The sequence below is a fragment of the Podarcis muralis genome, chromosome 1 (genome assembly GCF_964188315.1).
Source record: "Podarcis muralis chromosome 1, rPodMur119.hap1.1, whole genome shotgun sequence".
NCBI classification, from domain to species: domain Eukaryota; kingdom Metazoa; phylum Chordata; class Lepidosauria; order Squamata; family Lacertidae; genus Podarcis; species Podarcis muralis.
In genome coordinates, this window is record NC_135655.1 from 69,642,496 (window position 1) to 69,667,496 (window position 25,001).

A 25,001-nucleotide genomic window follows, 5' to 3' on the forward strand; every position below is an offset into this window, starting at 1 on the left:
ATTTGTTTCTCAGTGCCCTTCCCACATCAACCAGTTGCCAGCTAATTACAGTCCCAACTTTTCTACATCTCTATTTGTTCCATCTCCAGGTTGGTTCGGGTGTCAGGGAGAAAAGCATTCCAGACCAAAATGTAATTTCAAAAAACTGAACCCGACTGGCACGGGTTGACCTTGCTCGTTATTATCTGAGTGGGAATAGCGGCTTTGAACATCATATGATCTCTGAAACGGTTGCTTTTTTTCATTAGAAAACCCCCTGCTGAAAACTGACCAAATGTGTCTGTGTGTGTGTTTTATCTTGCAAAGATAACTGCAAAAAGAGAGAGAGAGAGATCTTTTTCACGAATAACTAGAAGGGAGAAGAAGAAAAATCAGAAAGTGTCCCTCTTTTACCTGTCTCATAAGCCTTTCTGAAGACCATTGTGTCTCTAAAATGGATAGTAAAGAATCCGAATTGTTTTTGTCTGCTAGGTATGTTGGAGGCAAGAAACCTGCCTATGACCAATTTCCACATTCTTAAAAGTATTTCCTCCTCTTGTTCTAATTCAGCTTTTTATCATTTGTTCTAAAAGGAGACTTATGGATTGGAGGGGGGAGGGGGGGAGAAAGTGAAGGTACATGCCAGTCACAATTTTATAGAAAAAGTCATGGTTAAGGTGTGACATCTCCCAAGGGTAAAACTACGGCTATTTTATGTCCACTCACATTTACGCATGTTGGAAATTCTCCGCTGTCTGACGTTAAGGCACTTGTGTGTGTAGGAAGGGAAACTAAACAACTGTAGTCACAGCCTTAACCTAGTTTAATGTCATCCATAACTTGTGTTTCTGGACTCACAGGGCCATGGGCTGAAAGCAGCCTTCTAACTTTCTCTAGCTGATCTCCTCCGCAGCCCCTCCACACCCTCCTTGAGGGTTTTTACCTGGCTTGAATTTGTCCATGAATTCTGTTCATGCCATTTGCTTCTCTGCATAGAGAAGAGAGAGAGAGAGAGTGTGTGTGTGTGTGTGTGTAGTGATGGTGCTTTGCTTCTCCCAGACCTTTATTTAATTAGCCAATTAATGGTCTTTTAAACTGGGGGGGGGGGGGTATTGTTTTTGCTTGTTACTATATTGTGCATTTTTGTGTTTTTATATTGTACACCACCCTGTGATCCTCAGATGAAGGGCAGTATATTATTATTATTATTTCTCAAGAAGTTACAGGCTACGAAAGGATTGTGGCTAACATTATCTGGTGGCACCATACTGAAGGTGGAGGGAATGGTAATGCATTCACAGCCTCAATGCCACCCACCTGCCCCCATCGAAAAATGAAAGGCTACTATGGATTCTTCCATTTTTATTTTTAAAGAGAGGAATGAAGCTCGATGAGACTTTTCTTATGCCTGAGTGCTGGTGAAGTCGTGCTGATGCCTTCTCTGTGGGCCTCCTTCTGTCAAATGCCTGCACCATTAATATATATTTATTTGTACTCCACATTTTTCCCTGACAGGACTCAAGGCAGCTTACAGATAAAAACAAGAATTGCTAAAAACACACAATTAAAACACAATTAAACTTTAATAAAATGAAAACTATATACATATATAAAAAATTACAATAAAAACAGTATGGCACCAGCCCTTTCATTAAAAGCAGTCAATTTCCAAAAGTGTGTCGGAACAAGAGGTTCTTCACTTGCTGGTGAAGGACAAGAAGGAGGGAGCAAGTCTAGCTTCTCCAGGGAGGGAGTTCCAGAGACTAGTAACAGGCCCTCAATAATATTATACCCAGACTAGGAAAGATCCCCTCATGCCCTTTGACATAACATTTCAGCCTATATGAACTTCCGTAGCAGCTCAACACAACACTGGTGGCAACTTGTATTGGGTGCATGACTGTCATCCCGGCAACTATTTTCTCTTTTCCTTTCCAAACCTAGCTAATGAAACCGAATATTTCCACTAAAGTTTCTGTTTTGAAAATGGATCTCGCTCCCTTGCATGCAATTTGTTGACATTTTGAAATGAGATTTTATTCCAGATTTGGAAGAAATTGCCAAAATGCTGATTCACTTGGCAGGAGTCGAGAAGCCCTCCCAAAACGTGTCTCAAACTGGATGAGGAGGGGGTGGGATGATTTGTATAATGAAGCATTTCAGGATGTTGAAATTAGACAGCCTGTTATCGCTCAAAGACTTGGCTCAAGCGCTTACTGCATTTCCCCCACCCCAAACGGAAAAGGTGTCAAAAATTTAGATTCGGGGGGGGGGGGGACAAATCTATTTTGGCAAAAGTAACAAAAGGTGAACAAAATTTGGAAGTGAAACCCAAGATCTTCTGTAGGTGAGCCACTTCTCTGGTAACAGAAAAGAGTTTTAATACCTTTGAGTAGGGTGCCCAGTACAAAAGGGGACCTTTAAAAAGTTGTGTTTGTTTGAAGAGAGATTTTCAGTAGGTATATCTTGTATTACAAAGCTACAGCTGTTGAAATCCTCTCTTCCAAACAACTGCCCTGCTGCAGGTGGGCTCCCAAGGAAGTGGGTTGTGATTGTGGTACCTCTTCGCATGGTAGCAGATATAGGTGCTGTAGTTGTGTTCAGGTGAGGCAGAGGTCAAGGCAAAAACCTGGACACTGGCTGGAAGGGAAAACATGGCTTCAAAAGTACTTTCTGCTGCCTTCTGAAGGCTGGTGGATCAGTACTGTTGGTGACCCTCTGCCCTTGAAATGTTGCTGCCTTGCTCTGCAGCCATGCGAATGGCAGGGGCTGCCCCAGAAATCTTTGGAAGCATCCAACAAAGCCATGTCTTCTGCTCAGGGAGAGGGAGGCATCATCAAGATCAGTGTGTGTGTTTGAGAAATGTAACAGTTGTGAGGGTGCTGCCCTGACCTTTCAAAACAGGTGGGATAAAAATCTAGCCCATAAATAAAAGTCACCACATGCTCCGGAGTCGTCATACTGAGTGCTTTCATACTCCTACCTCACAGATTTTGGTGCCACTGGGAGGCAATTGATCACTGCAAGATGCTGCCAAGACAAAATATGAACTGAATTACACCTCCCATTTGGGGTGTACAGCAACCCTGTTTTTGTTTGTTTCGTTTTGTAATGGATGGCTGCACTCTTAGCTTTGGAGAAATGCTAAGTATCTCACTCCACTCCGAACAAAAATCCCAATTCCTATATGGGTCTGTGCTTACTGAGTTTTATTTATTGAACTGGATTTCATTGTCATAAAGTCTGATACAAAGTGGCCCATGTTAGACATACCTTGGGTTCAACTGTGAGAAGTAAGAAAGCATTTGTTCCTTTACATGGACACTTCTTGGGTCCATAGTTTTGGAGTGTCTTGTGCCAGCCTCAGCATCCCTCAGCTGTCCATGTAGCGGTTCTGGTGGTAACGGATGCAACCAATAAGAGGCAGACAATTTTCTTTGTCCGGTCTCAAGTCCTGTCTCAGCATTTTCCACTTCACTATTGGTCTCATATGGAGGGAGTCTTAGAATTGGAAGACACCCAGTAGGCTGTCTAATTGAAGACCATACTCTGTGGGAAATGGGCTGTTGGTTTTATTAGCCAAACTAAAATTATTGAATATCACGGTAAATGCAGCAATGCAGCTGCAAATGGACTCCTGAGTCCTTTCCAAAGCAGATTTAATTGAAAATAACTCCTATTGATTTCAGTGGAACTTTTAAGCTAATTTACTTGGGATCATGCCTAAATATACATGGACAAAGTCATCCATAAGCAGACAATGGCTGTACAGTTAGAGGGTAGACTGATGAACTCAGTAAAGGGAAAGTTGGATTCAGCTCCCCATATAGCCTTGGAGTTGACCGGGTGGTCATGAGGCAATATGTTTCAGTACAACCTGTACATTCATTCCTAAGTGTGAGAGCCAGTGTGGTGTAGTGGTTAAGAGCGGTAGTCACGTAATCAGGGGAACCGGGTTCGCGTCTCCGCTCCTCCACATGCAGCTGCTGGGTGACCTTGGGCTAGTCACACTCAGCGGCGTAGCGTGGGTTATCAGCACCCGGGGCAAGGCAAGTAATTTGCGCCCCCTAACCCGGGGCAAGGCAAGTAATTTGCGCCCCCTAACCCGGGGCAAGGCAAGTACAGTAATTTACTCTCCCAAGCAGCAGCAGCGAGGCTTCTCTTTCCCCCGCGCTCTCCTGGAGCTGCCTCTTTTCTTTCCTTTTTCCCCTTTCTCCAAGGCTTTTCGCTTTCTCTCCTAAATTGATTCCTCCTCCACACCGCGGCGTTTCCTGGCTGCTCCCCCCCTCCCCCCTCTCTCCTCCTCGCTCTGCTTGCCTTTCCCTGCCCTGCCTGAGGGCGCCCTGAGGAGACTCCGCTCTCCTTTTTGACCAGGCGAGGTGGAAAAAAGGGGGGAAAGTCTCTTCCCACCCCCTCGCCAGACTCCCTGCTTGGCTCGGCTCACTACCCAGGCGGCCAGTGGAGAGAGTCTTGAGCCGCTTAATTCCCAGCAAGGAATTAGCAGGCTCGCTCCACCTCCTCCTCCTCCCGACTTTGCTGCTGCTGCTGCTGCGCGGCTTTTTTCCTCTACCGACGGCACGCTGTGCCTTGGAGAGGTTCCCGCTTCCTCGAGGGGGGCCGGCCAAACGCGCCCCCCAAAATGTTGCGCCCGGTGCGGCCGGCACCCCTGGCACCCCCCACGCTACGCCACTGGTCACACTTCTTTGAAGTCTCTCAGCCCCACTCACCTCACAGAGTGTTTGTTGTGGGGGAGGAAGGGAAAGGAGATTGTTAGCCGCTTTGAGACTCCTGAAGGGGAGTGAAAGGCGGGATATCAAATCCAAATCCAAACTCTTCTAAGTCTGTTCTGTCCCATTTGCACATTAATACGTACACGTGTAAGCTTTTAAAAAAGAACAGTCTGCATCAAAGTATGTATTTGTGAAGTATTGCCACAAAAGACACATTTCTAAACTTATTATTTACTCAAAACTATGTGTATTCAAACATATTTATCTGAAAATACGGACTTATAATAATTATTATTATAAAAGCTTTTCATTTACAAAAGAGAAATACCATTGATAAAACACAACAGCACTCAGTAAAAATAAATAATTGTCAGTATTGATCAAGCAAGTCAGGTAATGGCTGGGTAAATGCATTTTTTTTAGCACAAGAGCTACATCCAGGGGAGAGTGAAATCTGAAGGATAGCTACACTCTGACCCACACCTTACTTTGGAAGCTGTGGATCAGGTCAGTTCATCGGAAGAATTTGCAAAGGACAAATTCTCCAAACCTCTCTAGATCCTGTGTGCAACTCTGACCTCCTTAGCGGAAGAGTAGGATACACACAGTTGACAAATAAATAATAACAGGGAGCTACCCAGGGGAGATCTTGTGTAATGCCTATGCATGCATCCATATATTTCGAGTCACAGACATATTTTGAGTGGCACTATTGATTGTGTGCCGTCTTTTGAGAACATGGTTGTATTTTTCCTTAGTAATATGAGTTTGGTAGGCTTTTTTTTAAAAAAAGTCAAAAGTTGCTGGCATTAACACTGAAAGTGGATTTTTGTGACTCCAGCAGGCTCAGTGAAGAGGGCTCTTTTTAAGTCTCAAGGGTTTTTGAACATTACTTGACCTGTCTCCATAGTACTGAGGCCATTTTTGATAACGAATGGATCAATACCTCCCTGTTTGTCTTGAAGTGTCTTAAGTGCTGTTGTTGTCCGCTTGCAGTTCTGACAAAGCAATTATTACTGTAAGAGTGGCGGTTTTTATGTGTTGAGCATTTGCTACCCTCAGGTCACCCTTGCTTTTAAGGAAAGCATAAAATGTCACTTGCCATAGCGGGATTAACTAGAACCACTATGGTTAAGGGTCTGTTAATAATTCCATAATATATCCTGCTTTGGTCTGAATACTACTTCAACTTGGCAAGAGAGTTTTTCCTTTGACTATCCTACTAGCAACCATTTCCTTCTCTCCTCATCTCAGGCCAAATAAGTGCGTTGGGGTTGAGTTTGTGCAAAGAAACAAGCATTTTTAACAGGGATATTGATGGTTCCTAAATATTCAGGAGTAGGAGCAAAGACATTTGCTACCGGGGGCAAGAGAAGAAATTATTATTTTCTAAGAAACAAAACACAAACCCTGGAAATCCTCACACACAGTTGGCTAACTTATTAACTCTGCTATAATTGGGGTATAGTTATATATGGATCCACTGCAACCAGAATTTGACAGTGCTGTTTGCTTTCTTCTTTGTACCTCGTGTGTATGTAATGGGACCTTTTGGGTTCACCCCAAGAATAAAAGAATAGTATTCAGAATGGGTATCATTATTGTTATTACTATTATTTATTAAATTTGTATACTGTGGTACCTCGGGTTACATGCACTTCAGGTTACAGATGCTTCAGGTTACAGACTCCGCTAACCCAGAAATAGTACCTCGGGTTAAGAACTTTGCTTCAGGATGAGAACAGAAATCATGCTCCGGTGGCGCGGCAGCAGCAGGAGGCCCCATTAGCTAAAGTGGTACCTCAGGTTAAGAACAGTTTCAGGTTAAGAACGGACCTCAAGAACGAATTAAGTTCTTAACCCGAGGTACCACTGTACTGCCTTTAGTCCGAAGATCACCGGGTGGTTCACAGCATAAAAATACAAAAATGAGAACACAAAATGCATAAAACAAACAAACAGACAGACAGACAAACAAACAAACAAACCAAAGAGAAACACATTTAAAATGCCAAAAAATATTTAATCAGCCAAAGGCTTGGTTATAGAGAAACGATTTTGCCTGAGCATTCCACAGACGGGGAGCCACTGCAGAAAAGGCCCGTTCTTGTAGAATGCCCATGTGATACCTTTTCTCGTGACATGCTGAGAGGCATACTACTTTATCACTACATTCGGAAGCAGCTTCAGGTATTGACCAAGGTCCAGCAATTGACCTTGATGGTTGAAGCTCCAGGGAAGCATCTAGGATTAGCATGCCAGTCAATTGACCAAATATTGTCAGCTGGCCAACTGTTACTTGACTGTCCAGCTGCCCACTCCCCAATACTTGTGTTGACTCCAGCTACCTGGACAGGCTGTGCAACCCCAGCCACCCCAGCCTCGTCCAGGTAAGGTACAACAACACCGACATCATCCAGAAAGTGGCTCAGTGGCCCTGCCTCATCTCATAGGCCACTGTTGCTGCCTTTCAGCTTCTCACTGCAGCTTTTCCTTCTCTGGCCAATGAAGGGGACCAGGCTGATGTTCTCCTCACAATGATGTTTATCTTGAGAGGCAAAAGGTGCAACATCCCAGCAGCTCTTGGTTCCCTGATCAATGGGAGAGGCTACTTACCTCTTTTTCCTTGTTCTATTTTATTTTGCCGGTTTTTCAAAAAGTTGCAACAGGTTGAGCATGCCAATCAACAAAAATTAAAGTCTGTCGTGTCTGAAATGTATATTTTTTCCTTAATGAAGCTTTTTGATCATACTCACTGGAGTAGTTCTGGAAGTCAGGCAGAAGAATCAGTAGAGGTAGCAGAGAGGTTAACCTCAACTAGGTGGGCAACCTGTGGACATCTGGATGTCCTTGGACTCCAGGTCCCATCATCCATGACTGTTGGACGTGCTGGTTGAGACTGATGGGAGTTGGAGCTCAACAACATTTGGAAAGCCGCAAGTTGCCCACCCTTGACTTAAGCAAAATCCATGGTGTCACACCAGTTTGATTATGGGGACAAATTATGGCCATATCCCTGCAACTAATCATGCTGCTCAGAGCAAAAAACCGGGACTCAGATTGTCTGTTCACTTAGTGGACAACCGGCTAGAAAACACCAAGAGCCTGCCAACATTCTGTACTAGGGATTTCCTCAGAGAGCTAGCAGGAACCTGCTCAGTAATGTTACCTGTAACGTCCTCATGGGTGTGCTTTCTTGTTCATAGGTGTGCCAATGTTATCCGTCCAGCCGAAAGGGAAGCAAAAGGGCTGCGCTGGCTGCAACCGGAAGATTAAGGACCGATACCTTTTGAAGGCCTTGGATAAGTACTGGCATGAAGATTGTCTAAAGTGCGCCTGCTGCGACTGTCGCCTGGGAGAGGTTGGATCAACACTTTACACAAAGGCAAATCTCATTCTCTGCCGCAGAGATTACCTGAGGTAAGTTAGGTTTTATGCCACACCTGCTTATAAGCATCTCACTCGATAAACTGCTTTCTTTTTCTTCCTGCCAGTGGCGTTTAAGACGTAACTCTATTGTTTGTTTACTTTATTTCCTTTTGGAAAATCTGTGGCGTACCTGTACAAAGAAGACCAACCCCCACAAAACAAACCTATGTCAACTTTTCAGGAAGAATAACTTTGGTGGGGTGCTTTTTGTTGGAACCATAGTACAGGAGGAAAGGGTTATACTTGCCCCCCCCAAAAAGCCACAAACTGCTATTTAAATAACAAAAGACACATGAAATGCATTCACACCCTAAGTTTCTTAGTTAATTTTCTATTCTGATGCACCTTCAAAGGAAATTATGCTTAGATTTTTAGCAGTAAATAAAATAGAAAGCCTCTTGGACCTTATTTGTCTCTCATTTCTTTTGGCCAAAGTTGCCAAAAGTTGGGGAAATGAATTGGGATTGCAAACGTTCCCTCCTTTGCCCTTCTTTTGCCCCAAATTGCATAAGTACTGAGCAACCAAAGGGGAATCCCTCAGTTATTTGAATGCAGAATCTCCCATGATCCTGAGAAACCTTCAAAAGATGGTTTTTCTCGCCCGGGATAAGGAGGAGAATTCCCACACTCAAAAAACAATATGATCTCCCCCTTCACTGCTTACTTTTTCCTGCAGTGAGGGGAGTAAAAGTAAAAGAAGTGCATAAGTTTTACTCATAATTTAGTAACAATTGAGATACAATCAGTTTCCTGTGAAATTCAGCAACAAAAATACTATGGGGTTGATACTCAGATAATACAAATAGAAATAAAGAGCTAAATATATATATATACTCAAACAGGTATGGGGTGCCTGTGGTCCTTCAGATGTTGGATTTTGTGCACCAGGAACTTCAAACTTCATGGCCTGTGTTCTGAAATAAAGGGAGCTGTGGTCCAACAATATATGGGGGATCATGTCTTCCCAATCCCTGTGCTATAGGCAGGGCTTTTTTTCCAGCCAGAACTTGTCATAACTCAACTCCAGCACCTCTCAGGTGAGCACCATTGCCATTCTAAGAGAATGAGGGAGATGTTCATGGTGAGTTCCAGCTCCTCTTTTTCTAGAAAAATAGCACAGGCTGTACAAAACATTCATAGTATCATGAAATAAAGGAAAGGTATGCAGGCCTTACAATGGTTTTACCTTGCTTCCAGATACGGGCTGAATAATAACGTAGCTCTTGTAAACGGTCCTACCTGACACCGCTTTCCAAATTCCAAACTGCCACTTTCCACCTCAGCAGCGATCATGTGAATCAAGCCTATACAAAGTGTGTGGGTAAACTTTTGCTGAAGATGTTTTATATGCATTGAATCATTCTTAGCTCCGTTGTATGGATTAGGTGGGCTTGAATGGCTCCTTCAGCTTTCTTGCGGGGCTCAATAAATTTGTTAAAATGATGCTGTATCCATGTAGGATAACAGAGGTGGTTTTTTTTTAAAAAAGCATATGGCAGAAAAGCTTTCAAATACCATTTGAAAAGCATCCCCGGCACTCTTAGTGCACTGCAACAGGGCATCGGTCCCTGGCACAGAGGCCTGCCGTGCTGTAGCTGAAGAGGCATCATCCTGTGTAGGGCAAGTGGAACGGGACTGTCCCGCTCAGGCCCTCTTGCCATTTCAAATGCATTAGCACACCTACACACGCCATTCCCTTTACTCCTACAAAATGCCAGCATCGCTTTGTACCAGAGCTCTGGGATTTGGGACCTCTCTGTCCTTTCAGGTGGCACGCAAGGGACTGCAGGCGGAATCGGCTATTAGCTGTCATGCCAGCATAGGCGAAAGTGAGGGAAGGTGGCCTGGTTCCAGCTCCAGTTCAAAGGCATAAATGGGTAGCACTGAAGACTGTGGGCTTCTGCAGATGACTTGCTTATTGAGCATCCGTTCTGATTTGCTTGCACAAAGCTTACGCAGAGGTTAGACCACATCCAGTCTTTACTGAGCAGTTGTTCCCCTTTGTTTGCACAGTGATTATACACCTTTCTGTTGATCGTTAGTTCTGTTCACACTTTTCAGCGCATTTCCTGTCACTTTCCTAACCATAAAAAAATTGTTTCTTTGTTTCTTAAATAGATTTGTTGCTGTGTGGCGACAGAGTCCTTTAACCCACTTTAATTGAGCAAACTTGCCTTTCCGGTATGCACTGGAAGCCCTCCTGCAAAATACTGACAGTCTGGAGGTGTGACCCCCTGCTTGCTTGTATCTTTTGCATCATCATCTTGGCCCTCAGTTTCAAGACTAGGGCTGCAAATGTTCTTGACTCTTTCCAGAGAGAAATCATCACCACAGATTTGGAGAGGAAATGCAGCCTTGGCACACTAAAATGTCCACTCCCCCTCATTTTAAATCAGCCCTCAGAAAGGTCTCAAAATCTTACCTTTGGGTATAATTAGTATCATATCACTGTATGGAATTAAAATCTTGTTTGTTTGCTTGCTTGCTTGCTTGCTTGCTTGCTTGCTTTATTAGATTTCTTACCTGGCCTGTACCATAAGGTCCCAGAACGGATTACAGCAATAAAATATACATTTATAAAACAAATAAAACAGAGCATTAAAAATGTAAAAACAGTTCAATACATAAAAGAGTTTAAAACAGTGTCACATCTAATAACAATGCAAACATTTGAAAGCAATTCCATATATATAAAAACAGTTTAAAAATACTTCCAGTACAGATGCAATCTGGGAAAAGGACTCATCCATCAAAGGCTTGTTGAACACTCCACCCTGTGGAAGGCTACCGTCTTCTCAATAGACAAATGTAAACCGTTTCTGGTCCACAAATCAGTCCCTTGGTACCTGTACTACACTGGCTCTCATCTTCTGGCATCTTTTTTTGTTTTAATGTAACATTAGCATCCTACCTTTCCTCCAAGAAGCTTAAGAAGACATATATGCTTCTTCTTCTTCCCATTTCCTCCCTCGCAACAACCCTGTAAGCTGAGGAATGGGGACTTTCCTAAGGTCACCCAGTGAGCTTCATGGCTGGGCAGGGGCCTGAACACTGGTTTCCCAGGTCCCAGCCCATCACTCCTAACCACTACACCACACTGGATCGCAATGAAGAAGGCACTGGCATTTCAGGAAAGTAGAGGGCATCAACCGTGAGAGGGACTTGTGCCTCCACTTGCCCTGCTTCTTGTGTGAGGCAAGATCTAAAAGTCTCCTTTTTCCGCTGAGATGTGTGATCTCAACATGCATACTCCCCCTCCTTCCATTTTGAGTGTCATTTGCATCGCTCTTTTTAGCTATCAAATGGAATTATGGTTAGTTGATTATTAGCTATGGCCCCACAACCCAGAAAAAACTTGTCACAGTTGAGACTCACGGAAATAAATAGGATTTTAGTTCATCACAGCCAAGTCCCATTTCAGTAGTCACAACTAGCTTTTCCTGGATTCCGCCCAATGCCTTTTTGAATGCTATGAATAACTCCTCGCTCTTTCTTGCAGGAGCTATTGTAAATGAACCTCACAGACCTGCTATCTGAACATAGATTTATGCAAAGGTCCATTTTATTTGTTCAAATAAATACTTTGGAGAGGCTTCTTGTACTGAAGCATGTAAACAATCACCGTGAACCATGTCATGGCTGCGGGTCAGGCTGTACGATACGATTTCAGGGAGCTGATGTTCCTTTCCTGCCAGCCTTAGCCAATAATTCACCATAATTATTTTTTTGTATTTTGGCTTGTTGTAATTAAAGGGAAGGCAGGAATAGGAAGGGAAAGCAGGGGGATACACAACTCTGTATTCTGACAATGCCTCTACATGGCTGAGTGGCACATTATTGGAATGTCATATGCCTTGTAAAGCTTGTTCCATTCAGGACAGAAATAGAGGCTCCCAAAGAAAATTAGTAGTTGCATTCTCAAGGTTAACATTTAAATTTACATTAGCAGGAAAATACGCCGGTTGAGATGCAGTTTCAGAGCCTTTCCATAAAGATGCCATTATATCCAGAAACAAGGAGGCAAGTAAAACAGCTAGAAAGCACAAGGCACAGTTTCGTGAACAGTTTGTGATAGAGGGAGATCTAATGGTTGTGGCTTCTGGTGCCCGTGCTGCTAATATTCTGCAAACAAAGGCAGTGTCTGGTAGGGCAGCTAGGGAATAGGCAAATCTGTCAGTTTTGGTTTCCCATTTTCCCAGTCTTAAATTCAGTTCTCCACATTTCCACATTAGATTGTTATTTTTTTAAAATAAAATAAAATAAAACCTAATGGAAATTCATCAGCATTTTAAGTTCTTTTAACATCTATATATTCAAATAAATTAGTATTTCTTCATTTAACAAAAGTGTATGTGTGTATACACACACACATACACACACACACATCCCTCCATCTCATAAAATATTAGGGCAGTGTACAGTGATATATGTACAGTGGTACCTCAGGTTAAGTACTTAATTTGTTCCAGAGGTCTGTTCTTAACCTGAAACTGTTCTTAACCTGAAGCACCACTTTAGCTAATGGGGCCTCCTGCTGCCGCTGCGCCACTGGAGCACGATTTCTGTTCTCATCCTGAAGCAAAGTTCTTAACCTGAAGCACTATTTCTGAGTTAGTGCAGTCTGTAACCTGAAGCATACGTAACCTGAAGCGTATGTAACCCGAGGTACCACTGTATACGAAAAAACATAAAAACAGCACTAACACAGTATGAAACAATCATTAAATGACTGAGTAATCAAGAAGGTTTTAAATGACTGCGAGGGCCTGGTGGCCTAAAAAGGTCTTCAAGAAGCGCCCAAGTGTCAAAAGGTAAGGATTGTCTGTCAGATCTGTACCAGAAGAGCGTTCCATGGCATTGGACTAGCAGCACTCAGTGCCCAAGAACAAGTTGAGGCCAATCAGGGGTCTGTAACATCAGAGGCGGATCCGAGGGAACACAGATTTGGGGTCCTATTCAGCTGCATTGGGTGAGAAGCCTCGGAGGTGCTGCCAGTGGAGGGTGCTATATTTTGGCATCACACAGGGCACCACTGAATTTGAGACCTCAAGGGTGGAATCTACACACATATAAAAAACCCGCTGTGAAAATGCTTTTTAAAAAAACATATTGAAAAATATATTGAGCTCACCTTCGCCATCTAGTATCACATTTGTATATTGCACTTTACAGCACATTTAAAATGTTTTATTTGCAGCTTCAGTAGCAGACCTTGGACTCAGCTATACAGCTGTATAGCTGTATAGCTCAGTCCAAGGTCTGCTACTGGTAACATGGGGGGCAACTAACAGCATTCCTCTGGATGATCTCAGGGCTTGGCCACACTTTCCCCATGCCTAGAAAGCATGGGTCTGAGTAGTTTGCCTTTGCCCCACCACTTTCCCCTGAAAAACCCGCTCTTTGGTGCTAAACCAGAACAAATAGCCGATTGCCATTTGTTCTGATTCACTGCTAAACTATGGGTTTTCCTGGGGAAAGACAGTGGGGCAAATGGAGGCATGGATGAACCCTCAGTGACTGAGCTAGGATATAAGGGCTCAGGTGGAACGCCGGGTAACCTGAGGAAGGCAGTCCTTAAGGTATATACTAAAGAAATGATGGGCTGACTTTCTTTCTCTTTGTGATGAGGAGAGCCATCCTGGCCATTAGCTGCATGTCCTGAGAAGATACGTTTTATTGCTCAAGAACCATGACTGTAGCTCAACAGCAATACTCTGTGTTTCCTACCCTCAGCCAGTTGCATAGTGCAGCGGTCTGTATTTTAGTCTGTCCTCAGCAACCGTTCTGTGGACATCCTGTTTCAGTTTCCAAAGTGCTTCATAAGCACTGTGGGTGAAAGGTGTTTACAGAAGCTGCAGTGTCTCCTTTCATTACTGTCTGTGCAGAGTAAGACCTTGATTCTTGGAAGTGTGCCGTTTCTACCTGGAGAAGAGCTGCTCTCAGGAATACCTAGTTTTCATCAGGCTGCCATTTTGAGGCAAGGGCGGTGGAACAAAATTAAATGGCCAGACCACAGATCTGCACACAGACCCTGAATGTCGCATGTATGCATGCCAAACTTGTCAGACTCAAGTAACTGTCAAAGTGATGAATACAAGTGACTGCAGCTTCTGTGTTCAGGAACGGACTTTGGTAAAGCCAAGAATCGTTTTAAGGCAAATGGTGCTTCTTCCACAAATAGATGTCGTGTTTTGTGGCCACTGGCAACAAATACTACTGGACAGAAATAGTGAACTTTTAAATAGAAAGCACCAGTCTTTAGAATTTTGATGGAAACATCATTAATACATCTTCCCAAAAGAAGATGGCGATCAGTCTGTTCATATTTTTTAAGGTGTACATCTATGTAAGAGGGTAAAAACAAGAACCGTACATGAAGTGGGGGGGGGTCCATTAGGGCAAAATAGGTACTGCCCCACTAACCTCTGTGCGTCTCCAGCTAGCCCCCCCCCCCCCGCCTGCCTGCCTTCTTACTTACCAAGCAATTTAGGGGGTAGCAGTGGCTGCCAGCTGCATCCTCAGTCTCAGTGTTGCACTGAGCTCATCAGGGAGGAAGATGGGAACAAAGCTCAAAGTAGTTGACTCTGCTTGCCATTGGCACTAGCTCCCCCTACTGCTGGCCTCCTGCATTATGCCCTAGCAGTCCCAATGGATGTCACTGACACACAGCCACTAACAACACACGTAGGTAGGTGGAACCTTTTTTTTTTTTTTTTTTTTTTTTGCACAATACCTTCCATGGTTTGGTGTAGCAAGCGGCAGGAACTAAATGTCCCCATCCAGCTTTCTGGATAGAATTTCAGAGGAAGCAAAAGCAATGTGGTGTAGTGGTTAGAGTGGGATACCAGGGCTGAAATCCCTGCTTGGCCCTACTTGCTTCAGCCTAACACACACCACAGAGTTGTCGTGGGGATTAAATGGGGGGGGGGGGACAACGACCATGTATGCCACCTTGAGCTCCTAGGAGAAAAGGTGTGATATAAATGCAATTAATAAATCATAAGACGAGGTTCATTGTACTGACTTATTTTCCCTCCCGCCCCCAATATCTGGAGGTATCATTGATTAGGTCCCAAGAAATTTGAGTTCCCATAATGAGGCACCCTCAAAACAAGCTATTGGGGAAGTCCCACTCCTCTTACTTCTCAAAGTGTCATCCTTGCCCAGTTCCAAGGTGTGGAGTTAACACATGGCTGGCTGGATTCCAGCACCAAAAAAAGAGATAGACACTGCAGTTGTATGAGTTCTCCAGATAAGCAGCTACACACATGCACACACCACAAATGTGAGCAGGAATTTTGCATCACCTTTGTTATTTATCTCAAGCGAGTCTTCAACTTACTTGGGTGCTAAGCATGCTTCCCTATACAATGCTAGGGAAGCTATAGCACTTTTCATTCCTTTTTTGTGATACTGTCCTACAAGACTTACTACGTAATGTGGGTTTGCCACATCAGAATGGCAATGCCGGGAGAAGGAGTAAGGCGAGGACGCTGCTATAATAATGTGATCTCTATAAAAGGATTTCCCTATTCCTTTCATTTAACCTACATTTGGCTCGAAAGATCTGAGCAGAAATTTACAGCTGCCCATTTCTACCGTGCTCAGATGTAGCAGTCATCCCATTAGAGCATACTGGCTTTGGCGTAATGGGTCGCATAAAAGTTCTATTGCACTGTCTGCAACTTTGAAGCAAAGACCTTCCCCAAAGTATGATATCTTAACTGAGGCCGTCTAGTCGAAGTTCCACACTCTAAAGGCAAAAATAGATTGCACTTGGTTTGTTAGTTGACTTTTTTATTATTTCCTAAAGCCTTGTGATTAAGTGAAAAGCTTGCGTGGACTAAATCTTGCAGCCGTTTGATGTTCCAACCTGCCTCTGGCACTTTCAGACTTGCTGTTTTGCTACTGATAATTTTTAAACTCTCCAAAGAGACCTCTGCTCTGTTCATGTGTGTTTGCATAGCCTCTGTGAAACTCAAGTTGTGTGTTGATGCTCGTTGCAGCAGTTACACCCCAGGTGTCTCCCCCACGTAATACTAATACTGTGGCCGGCAAGCCAAAACCCTGTGGTTGAAATGAAGCACTCAAATTTGTACAAATTTACTGGATTCCTTTTGTAAAATGGTTACACGGTTTGCTCAAAAGAAACGGAGTCGGGCTCTAGCAAATTCTGGAGGACATGGAGAAGAAAGTGCCCGATAGTAAAATTCTTCCTTCTTCTGAGATGAGAAGCTTTATATTGAGATCACCACTGTTTTGAGTCTACTGCTTTGAAATGTAACGGCTTCTGTCTGAAATTAGTAATTGATTTCTTAAACTCTGGCATGAAGAGAGGAGGACTGATAGCTGAAAAGGCACAGTGGCTAGGGTGAATCTTACATAACGAGAGCCCTGCTATATCAGACCAAAGGCCCGTCACGTTCAGCATCCTGTTCCCCCAGTGATCAGCAAGGTGCCAATGGAAAGCCAGCAAGGTGAACCTGCATGCAGCCCTGCTACTTCGTCAGCTGCCTCCTCAGCTACCATGGAAATCTTGGACAGCTGAGTGGAGGCTGGCTCCTCGCCTGATGTGTCATTGGCATAAGAGCCAACTCCTAGGGGCCAAGGTCTCTTCACCCCCAATAAAATTGAGAGGGCCACCCCCACCCCAAATGATGGGCATTGACATTCAAATGGTGTGTCTTGTGATTGATTATGTGTGGCAGGAATTCCCTGGGGTCCCTCTCATATTTTACCCAAGTTGGCACTTGTCAGGCTTCAGGGAATCAGATTTCTCCCACTCCCCACCCCACCACCTTGGCAGTAGGTAAGCAGAACAAAGGAAAAGGAGTCTTCTTACCAGTTAGAAACTTTCATGATCACAGCGAGAGAACAAAGAATCCATTCCTAGGAATGAAGGTCTTCCCAATTAAGGGTCCCACCCACTTCCTCCCTAGTCACCCACGTCACTACCACGTCTTGTAACCACTGTGCTTTCTGTTCTGCCACCTTATCAGCTCTTCTTGTCCTTGGGCTGGGCGGAGGAATGCTTCCCAGAGACAGTGAATCTGTTAAGTCTCTCTCCCCCCCCCCCAGTGCTTCTTCTCCTAGCTGTTCCCCATCCAGTATTTCCCAGCTTCTGCCTTCTGAACTATGTCCCTCTGCAAACCACTGTTCAAAATCTATACTGTCCTCCTGCTCCTGGGAAGATTCAGGATCCTGATCAGGAGCAGGGGGACGCTCCCACCATTCCTCCTCAGTGCAGTCCTCCTCAGGACAGTCCCTGGCAGCACCCCTGGTATCTTCTGGTAATATTGTGACAGGACCCTTTCCCAAGTCACCACTTGAGCTCTGGCACCATGGGACCCACAGCAGGGTTGGTTTTTTTTGTCCCAATGTGCCTCACTTTACACTTGCATACATTGAATCACATCTGCTGCTTCAATCCCCATTCATCTATTAAGGATAGAGTCTTCCCCTTCTGGGTGGCTTGTATCAAAGGGTGATCACTATTCCATGCAGACCCCAGGGTTGTAACCATTAGCTATCCGTTCGCCAACAAAAACTGCTCTTTTATAAGATGTATACTATCCAGGTAAGCAAGGCACTGTTAAACAGCATACATGTGGAAGGGTTACAGCTCAGTAGCAGAGGACATGTTCTGCTTGCCAAAGATCTCAGGTTCAATTCCCAGTACAGTCATACCTTGGATCCCAAACGCGTTGCGAGTCGAACCTTTTGGCTCCTGAACACCGCAAACCCAGAGGTGAGTGTTACGGCTTGCGAACGTTCTTTGGAACCCCAATGTCCGATGTGACTTCCTTGGCTTCCGATTGGCTGCAGGAGCTTCCTGCAGCCGATTGGAAGCTGTGCCTTGGTTTCTGAACATTTTGGAAATTGAACAGACTTCCAGAACAGATTCCGTTCGACTTCTGGGGTACCACTGTATCTCTAGGTAGGGCAGGGAAAGACTCCTGTCTGAAACCCCAGAGAGCCACTGGAAGTAAATGTAGGTCGGGGTGTCTAATTAATAGCCCTGCAGATGTTGTTGGAGTCCCAGCCAGCATGGCCAGTGGTCAGGATGATGGGATTTGTAGTCCAGCCACAACTGGAAGGCCATAGGTTGGTCATACCTGCTGCAGGCAATCCTGAGCTAGATGGACAAGATACATGTGCCATTTAGCACAACTAAAAAGGTGCAATTTATTTTGTAGAAGGGAAGTAAGTGTTCTTCCTTATAGATCTTTACCATACATATGCCAAAGAATGAATCTGAAAAGGTAGCACATGTATCTTGTTCCATCTGTGCGTCTGTCTCTTCATCGGACTGGAAAAGTGTAAAAAGACTCTCAAACTAGGTCACCTTTTATCATATCACAGAAAAAGCTTGTAACAAGACACTGCACTTTCTTGATGCAACAATTCATTGGTTGCTGTCCTGTTAATTAAGTATGCAAATATTTATCCAAACAGCCCAAGGACCACTAGATCCTTTGGATAGGCAGAGCTTCATAAAAGCTGCTGTGGTGTTTCTATGGAGGATGCACAATGAATTCTGATAAACTGGAGCTTGAAAATACCATGGTTCAGCAAATGGGGATTCTGCTGAAAACTAGATTCAGCGGCTGAGTGCATCAATGACAGGCATGTCATCATTACAATAGCAAATCTGTGATATTTTTAAATATGTCTCTGACGAGGAAGTCGTCCCCCCCCCCCCATTGGAAGATTTTCCAGAAAGTCAAGTACATACAAAAATGTGCTTGTTAGGAGAAATTCACATTAAGATACTGAAGAATTTTCATAAGGAACTTGATAGAGAACATGTTTTTTTTAAGAAAGGAACTGGAAAATTGGCAGATTTGTCAATCCCTAGAGATATGCCATGTGAATATTGTTTTCTCATAAGCAGGCATATATTGAAGGGCAAATTTTGTCCCATTTCAGAGATGCTGTGTAATGTGATGTGTTGCCTTATGCAGTAATTCCAGTACAATTTCTATTCCTTATCTAGATCCACAATAGTGAAAGAGATGAGACATTATAAAAACCATTTGTACTTTCTGCCCAGACACAGAGGTCCAGTGCCAAGGGCCTTCTGGCGGTTCCCTCGCTGTGAGAAGCCAAGTTACAGGGGACCAGGCAGAGGGCCTTCTCGGTAGTGGCGCCCGCCCTGTGGAATGCTCTCCCACCAGATATCAAAGAGAAAAATAACTACCAAACTTTTAGAAGACATCTAAAGGCATCCCTGTTTAGGGAAGCTTTTAATGTTTAATAGGTTATTGTATTTTAGTGTTTTGTTGGAAGCCGCCCAGAGTGGCTGGGGAAACCCAGCCAGATGGGCGGGGTATAAATAAATTATTATTATTATTATTATTATTATTATTATTATTATTATTATTGAAGTTATGTAAGACTTATTATTACTATTCATATAGTAAGAGGGCCTTCTCGGTAGTGGCGCCCGTCCTGTGGAACGCCCTCCCATCAGATGTCAAAGCGATAAACAACTACCTGACATTCAGAAGACATCTGAAGGCAGCCCTGTTCAGGGAAGTTTTTAATATGTGACATTTTAGTGTATTTTTTATCTTTGTTGGAAGCCGCCCAGAGTGGCTGGGGAAACCCAGCCAGATGGGCGGGGTACAAATAATAAATTATTATTATTATTATTATTATTATTATTATTATTATTATTCATATTGAAATCTTTTCATATTGGGGCACTTTCATAAATTTCTTTTGATGTTGATGCTGTTGCTTATTTACTGAGACAATTCGATTACAGAAACACTTTCTGTGGTTAAATTATTATTATTGTTAGCAGTATCACATTTTATATTTTGGAATATCACTATGATAATTGCTCTGTTCATCTCAGGTACATAGAATCATAGAACTGTAGAGCTGAAATGGACCCCAAGGGTCATCTAGTCCAGCCCCCTGCTATGCAGAAATTTCAACTAAAGCATCCATGACAGATTGCTATCCAACCTCTGCTTAAAAACCTCCATGGAAGGAGAGTCCACCACCTTCTGAGGGAGTCCATCCCACTGTTGCATAGCTCTTACCACCAGAAAGTTATTCCTGGTGTTTTGTTGGAATATCCTTTCTTACAACTAGAAGCCATTGGTTTGGGTCCTACCCTCCACTGCAGGAGAAAACAAGTTTCCTCGATCTTCCATGTGTCAGCCCTTTAGATATTTGAAGATTGGCTATGCTATTTCCTCTCAGTCTCCTCTTTTCCAACCTAAACATTCCCAGTGCCCTCATAATGTTTGGTTTCCAGACCTTGATCATCGTGGTTGCCCTCCTCTGCACACATTCCAGCTTGTCAACATCTTAAATGGTGGTGCCCACAGTACTCTAGGTATGGTCTGACCAAGGTAGAAAAGAGCAGGACTATTACTTCCCTTGATCAGGACACTATATTCCTGTTGATGCAAGCTAGAATAACATTGGAGATATTTTTGCTGCTGCATCACACTGTGGACTCATGTTAAGCTTGTGGTCTACTAAGACCCCTAGATCCTCTTCACATGTACTACCGGCAAGCCAGCTGGCCCCCATTTTATATTTGTGCAGCTCCTGCGCATGTTGGCCAAGGCAGAGCACAATGGCAGAAGGAAGCCAATTTTGGAGGCATGCTGTGTGGAGAGCCATAATGAATGTTCCAGTTCTAGTGGAGAAATCGAGGCAGTGTCAGACATAGCGAGCATCCTGACAGAAGGCACAGAGGTGGGGCTGAGAGGGGGACAAAGAAGACACCCTTTGAGATGAGTTTGAAAGCAACACTGTCCTCATTAAGAAAGTGAATTGGCGCAAAGAAGCATTAAATCTAATGTGCTTTTCTAAAGAATCAATTACTATTCCTTGGAAGAAGCCAGCCTGCTAGCCATATTTATCATAGGACCTGCTCACTGTGCCATCATTTTGGACAAAGTACCAAACCTTAGGTAAATCTGCACACCCGCCATGGATTTGCGACATAGCTGCAGCCCCTGAAACATGCGCAAACTACTATACAAAAGATTGCTGCTCTGAACAGAGAAGTCTTTAAATAAAAAGCCGCCTTCAACAGTCACACGCCACTAAGCGTGCTTCCTTTTATTCCATTTTCTCCCATCAATTCATTCGTATTCACTGCCAGCCCTCTGTGCCAATTAGCTTTAATTTTTACTATACACAATGACATCAACAGCCAATGGGATTCTAGGCTCACAGGATTTTAGTGTGCCTATAAACTACAGAAAATTGTCCTTGGCTAAACTCCTGCTTTCAGATTGGCTGACGACAATAGGCATGGTTAAGTTCAGAGTAAGAGCCATTAAGCATAATTACTACCACAGGGTAAAAGTTTAATTGTGTTAAATTTTAAATCTGCATAGCCTAAGCTTATTTACAAGCTGGCTAGGCCCTTCCGTTACATAAGGGAAAATAAATCTGTACTTAAAAATTTGCTGCTTGCCAACTTTTATTTTACAAAAAGTTTTTTAAAAGCTGATAAAAGCTTCTCTTGTCTCTGACTCATTCCTTCCTGTTGGGATCACGCTGGCTAAGTATTGAGGATCTTATGATATACTGCACTAATATGTCTGAGCCTTCTATTGATATGAGTGACAAGATTGCGTTTTGTATGAAAGACCCGGGGGGGGGGGGTGTCACAGGGACTGAGGATCCTCTCCCTTGTTTTGATACATTTAAGTCATGAGGATTTTTATTGCTGGAAGAAATCCTGACGTCCCTCACTCCTAACCACCTCCAATATCCTGTTGTAGATTCTCTAGGGAAAGGAGCACAACTGGTCATGTTATCAAAAGAAAATGCATTTATTGGTGGGAAACATACCTTGCCTTCAGGGCTATATAAATCATGAGACATGCTCCCCTCCTTCACTTGAGAACACATATGGATGGCTTTTCTGATATTACCAGACTGTGGGTACATGGCAAACATCCGGACACTTTCACCCTTTTTGAAAATGGAGTTGCAAAAAAAAAAAATCTAAGGGGCAGATGAAGTCCTTAAGGGAAGAATGGGACATAAGAAAAGGGTTTTTTGTTGTTGTTGAGAAGGCCTTCCCCAACTTGGTGTCCTCCAGATGTTTGGCACTACAACTCATAATTTCTAACCATTGGCCATGCTGGCTCAGGCTAACAGGAGATGTGGTCCAAAACATCTGGAAGGCATCGGTTGTGGAAGGCTGGTTCAAATCAAAGTCTTTCTGTTCTAACATGCTGTTACCAGCTTTGGCCAGTTGCATGCCTATAGGAAGTTCACAAGGAGTGTGTGGTGTGGATCATTTCTTGTTTGCCCCCCCCCAACCTGCTACTAAAATAGCAAACCATTTAGCTGTCGCTACTAATTGAAGCTGATCCAGGAATGGAGAACCTGTGACCTTCCAGGTGTTGTTGGGACCCCCAACTCCCATCATCCCCAGACAGAATATCCCAATAGTTAGAGATGGTGGGAGTTGTACAACAGCACCTGAAGGCCCAATGGTTCCCCCACTCTAAGTCATCCAAGTTGGTGGTCATCACCTCACCTCATCTTGGGGGGAGGGGAGAAGAAAGGAAAAAAAGGTTTGGATCCTAAGCTAAGTTGACTTAAGGAAGTTCACCCATCTTCTCATCCCCAAAAATCCTCTGGAACCCCATTCCACATTGTTTAAGAGGGCTCCAGAGAGGCTTTATAGGTGTGGTGGCGGCTGCAATGGGGAGAAAGTCATGGAAACCTTCCCTTCTGTGAACTTATTTAAGGTAAGTCATTTTAGGGTGCAAGCCAATGCGTTGAAAAATCAAAGCTTGTTTTCTGCCCTCAAACTCTGCTTGTACATCCTTTTGAAAGTCATGACCAATTGTCTGGGAACATAACCTCTGCATGCCAAAGAGCTCGGTCTAGAATGCATAGCAGATGTATTCAGTTTATGTCCCTTAGTTCCTGTTGACAACCCCACTTAGATTACCTAACTGCTCGTTGAACATCCTAGGACATTTCTAAATGCAAGCAACTTTACCCTTCTGTGCCGTTCCCACAAAAGACAATTTGAACTTGGAAGTGCTAGAGTAAGTGAGATATATTCATATACTGAAGAGTGGGAAGAAATGTTCGAGGCCGAGAACGAGATTAGCACGCAGACTAGCTGGGAGCTATATTTGTTACAGACATTAAAAAGCAACATGATTTCAGCTGGACAGAACATAAGCCTTAAATCTTATGCAAACATTCAAAGCTGTTTAACACTGTCTTACCCCCAAAGCCCCTGGAAGGAGGCAGGTGAATCCAGTACCAAATACATTTTTCATATTCCTTAAGCTGACTGTTTAAATAGTTAAGTGAACATCTGTCCAAACTTCCCATCATTTCCATTTAGAGAAGCCGCTAATTCAAAGGGTGACAAAAAGTGCCTGTTTAACAATGCAGATGGTGCTGTCTGCCCCCCCTTTTTTTGTTTAATCTAGATTGAGCTCCACACAACTGTGATGCTAATGAATAATGGATTTTTTTATATTCGCACATGGAGTGGCATTGCGCTCTGAACAAATCTAGGATTAGCTTGCTTCTAATTTCCCCATTTGGATATAGGGCAGTGATTTGTTTATTTTATAATGGTAACCAATGTGGATATTTTAAAGATCAGAGGGGTAGCATTCTGATTTCAAAGATGAAAGCAACTTGTCAACTTTGTCATTTGGAAGAGTAACACAGATTAATATGAGTGCAGCAATAAAATGCTGAGAACCTCCATTTTTTTGCAATTTAAGTGAGCTGCATCCATCAGTGATACTTATATTTTATTGGCAAAATTGACACAAATTTGCAACTGTCTGATAAACACATTGTGTGTTACCTCCCAGTTTTCATAGAACTAGTGTCCCTTTAAAGATAAACAAGTATAGTCTCATTTCAAAGATAAAAGAAGTGGGGATACTTTCTAAAGCACAAACCAAATCAAGATGAGGCAATGTTATAGTTTCCTGAACTGATTTAGGCCATTTATATTCATAAAACCTACAGAGAGGTGATGAGTTAGTAGTCATTCAGTAGCAGCAGCAATAATAATAATAATTATTATTATTATTATTATTATTATTATTATTATTATTATTATTATCCCACCTTTCCTCCAAGGAGCTGGAAGTAGCATGCATGGTCCTCCCTATCCCCTTTTTACCTCACAACAACCCTGTAAGTAGGTTATGTTTAGAGAAATAATGAGTGGCCCAAGGTGAGCTTCATAGCTGAGTAAAGACTAGACTCCTTTACACCACACTGTTTGGGACAAAAAATCATATTCAGCTGACCCCAGAAAGCACATTGGTTGAACAAATTCATGTGAGATTCGAAATGTTCAAATATTTGTGGGGTTCCTTTTTCAGTGGGATGTCTTTTGAGGGATGTGAAATGCCCTGCATAGTCATTTCCTGGGTTTGTTTCCCTTTCGTTGCAAAATTCGTTTAATGCCTCTTTCTACTTGTTTGCTTAAAGCTATTGTTCACTATAGCGGCCATTAAGTTAGATAACAGCTTGAGCTAAAACAATGTAAAGTAACAATAGGATAAAATCCATTCAACGTAGTCATTACAACAAACTAATGCGAACAAAGACCTTTCATATCAATTGACTTAGGCTGGAATTCGAAACACACTTCCAAAGGCCTAAATCCAGCTAACACAGATGAATTTCTGAGTAAACATGCAATAGATTGATCTTCATATCTAACTTTTGAAGATAGTGATGGCTTCATTGCTGGGGCATCAGAAAAGGCTATCTCTCCAGTGTAGTGTCCTCCAGATGCTATTTTGTCCCGTTCATATGTGTGGGCCCCTTCCCCCAAGAAATACTACTGAAATGGAGGAGGCCTTTTCAAAGAGCTAAAGG

The 25,001-nt window shown here is 43.2% G+C and overlaps 1 protein-coding gene across 3 annotated transcripts in view; it reads left to right on the plus strand.

Annotated features, from left to right (window-relative positions):
* Nucleotides 1-25,001, plus strand: part of LMO1 (LIM domain only 1) — a 104,960-nt gene that overhangs the window by 64,043 nt on the left and 15,916 nt on the right. For all 3 annotated transcript variants that reach the window (XM_028732150.2, XM_028732132.2, XM_028732140.2), the window contains exon 2: nt 7,916-8,129. In XM_028732150.2, coding sequence (XP_028587983.2) covers nt 7,916-8,129 — 214 coding nt within the window. The remainder of the gene's footprint in view (nt 1-7,915; nt 8,130-25,001) is intronic.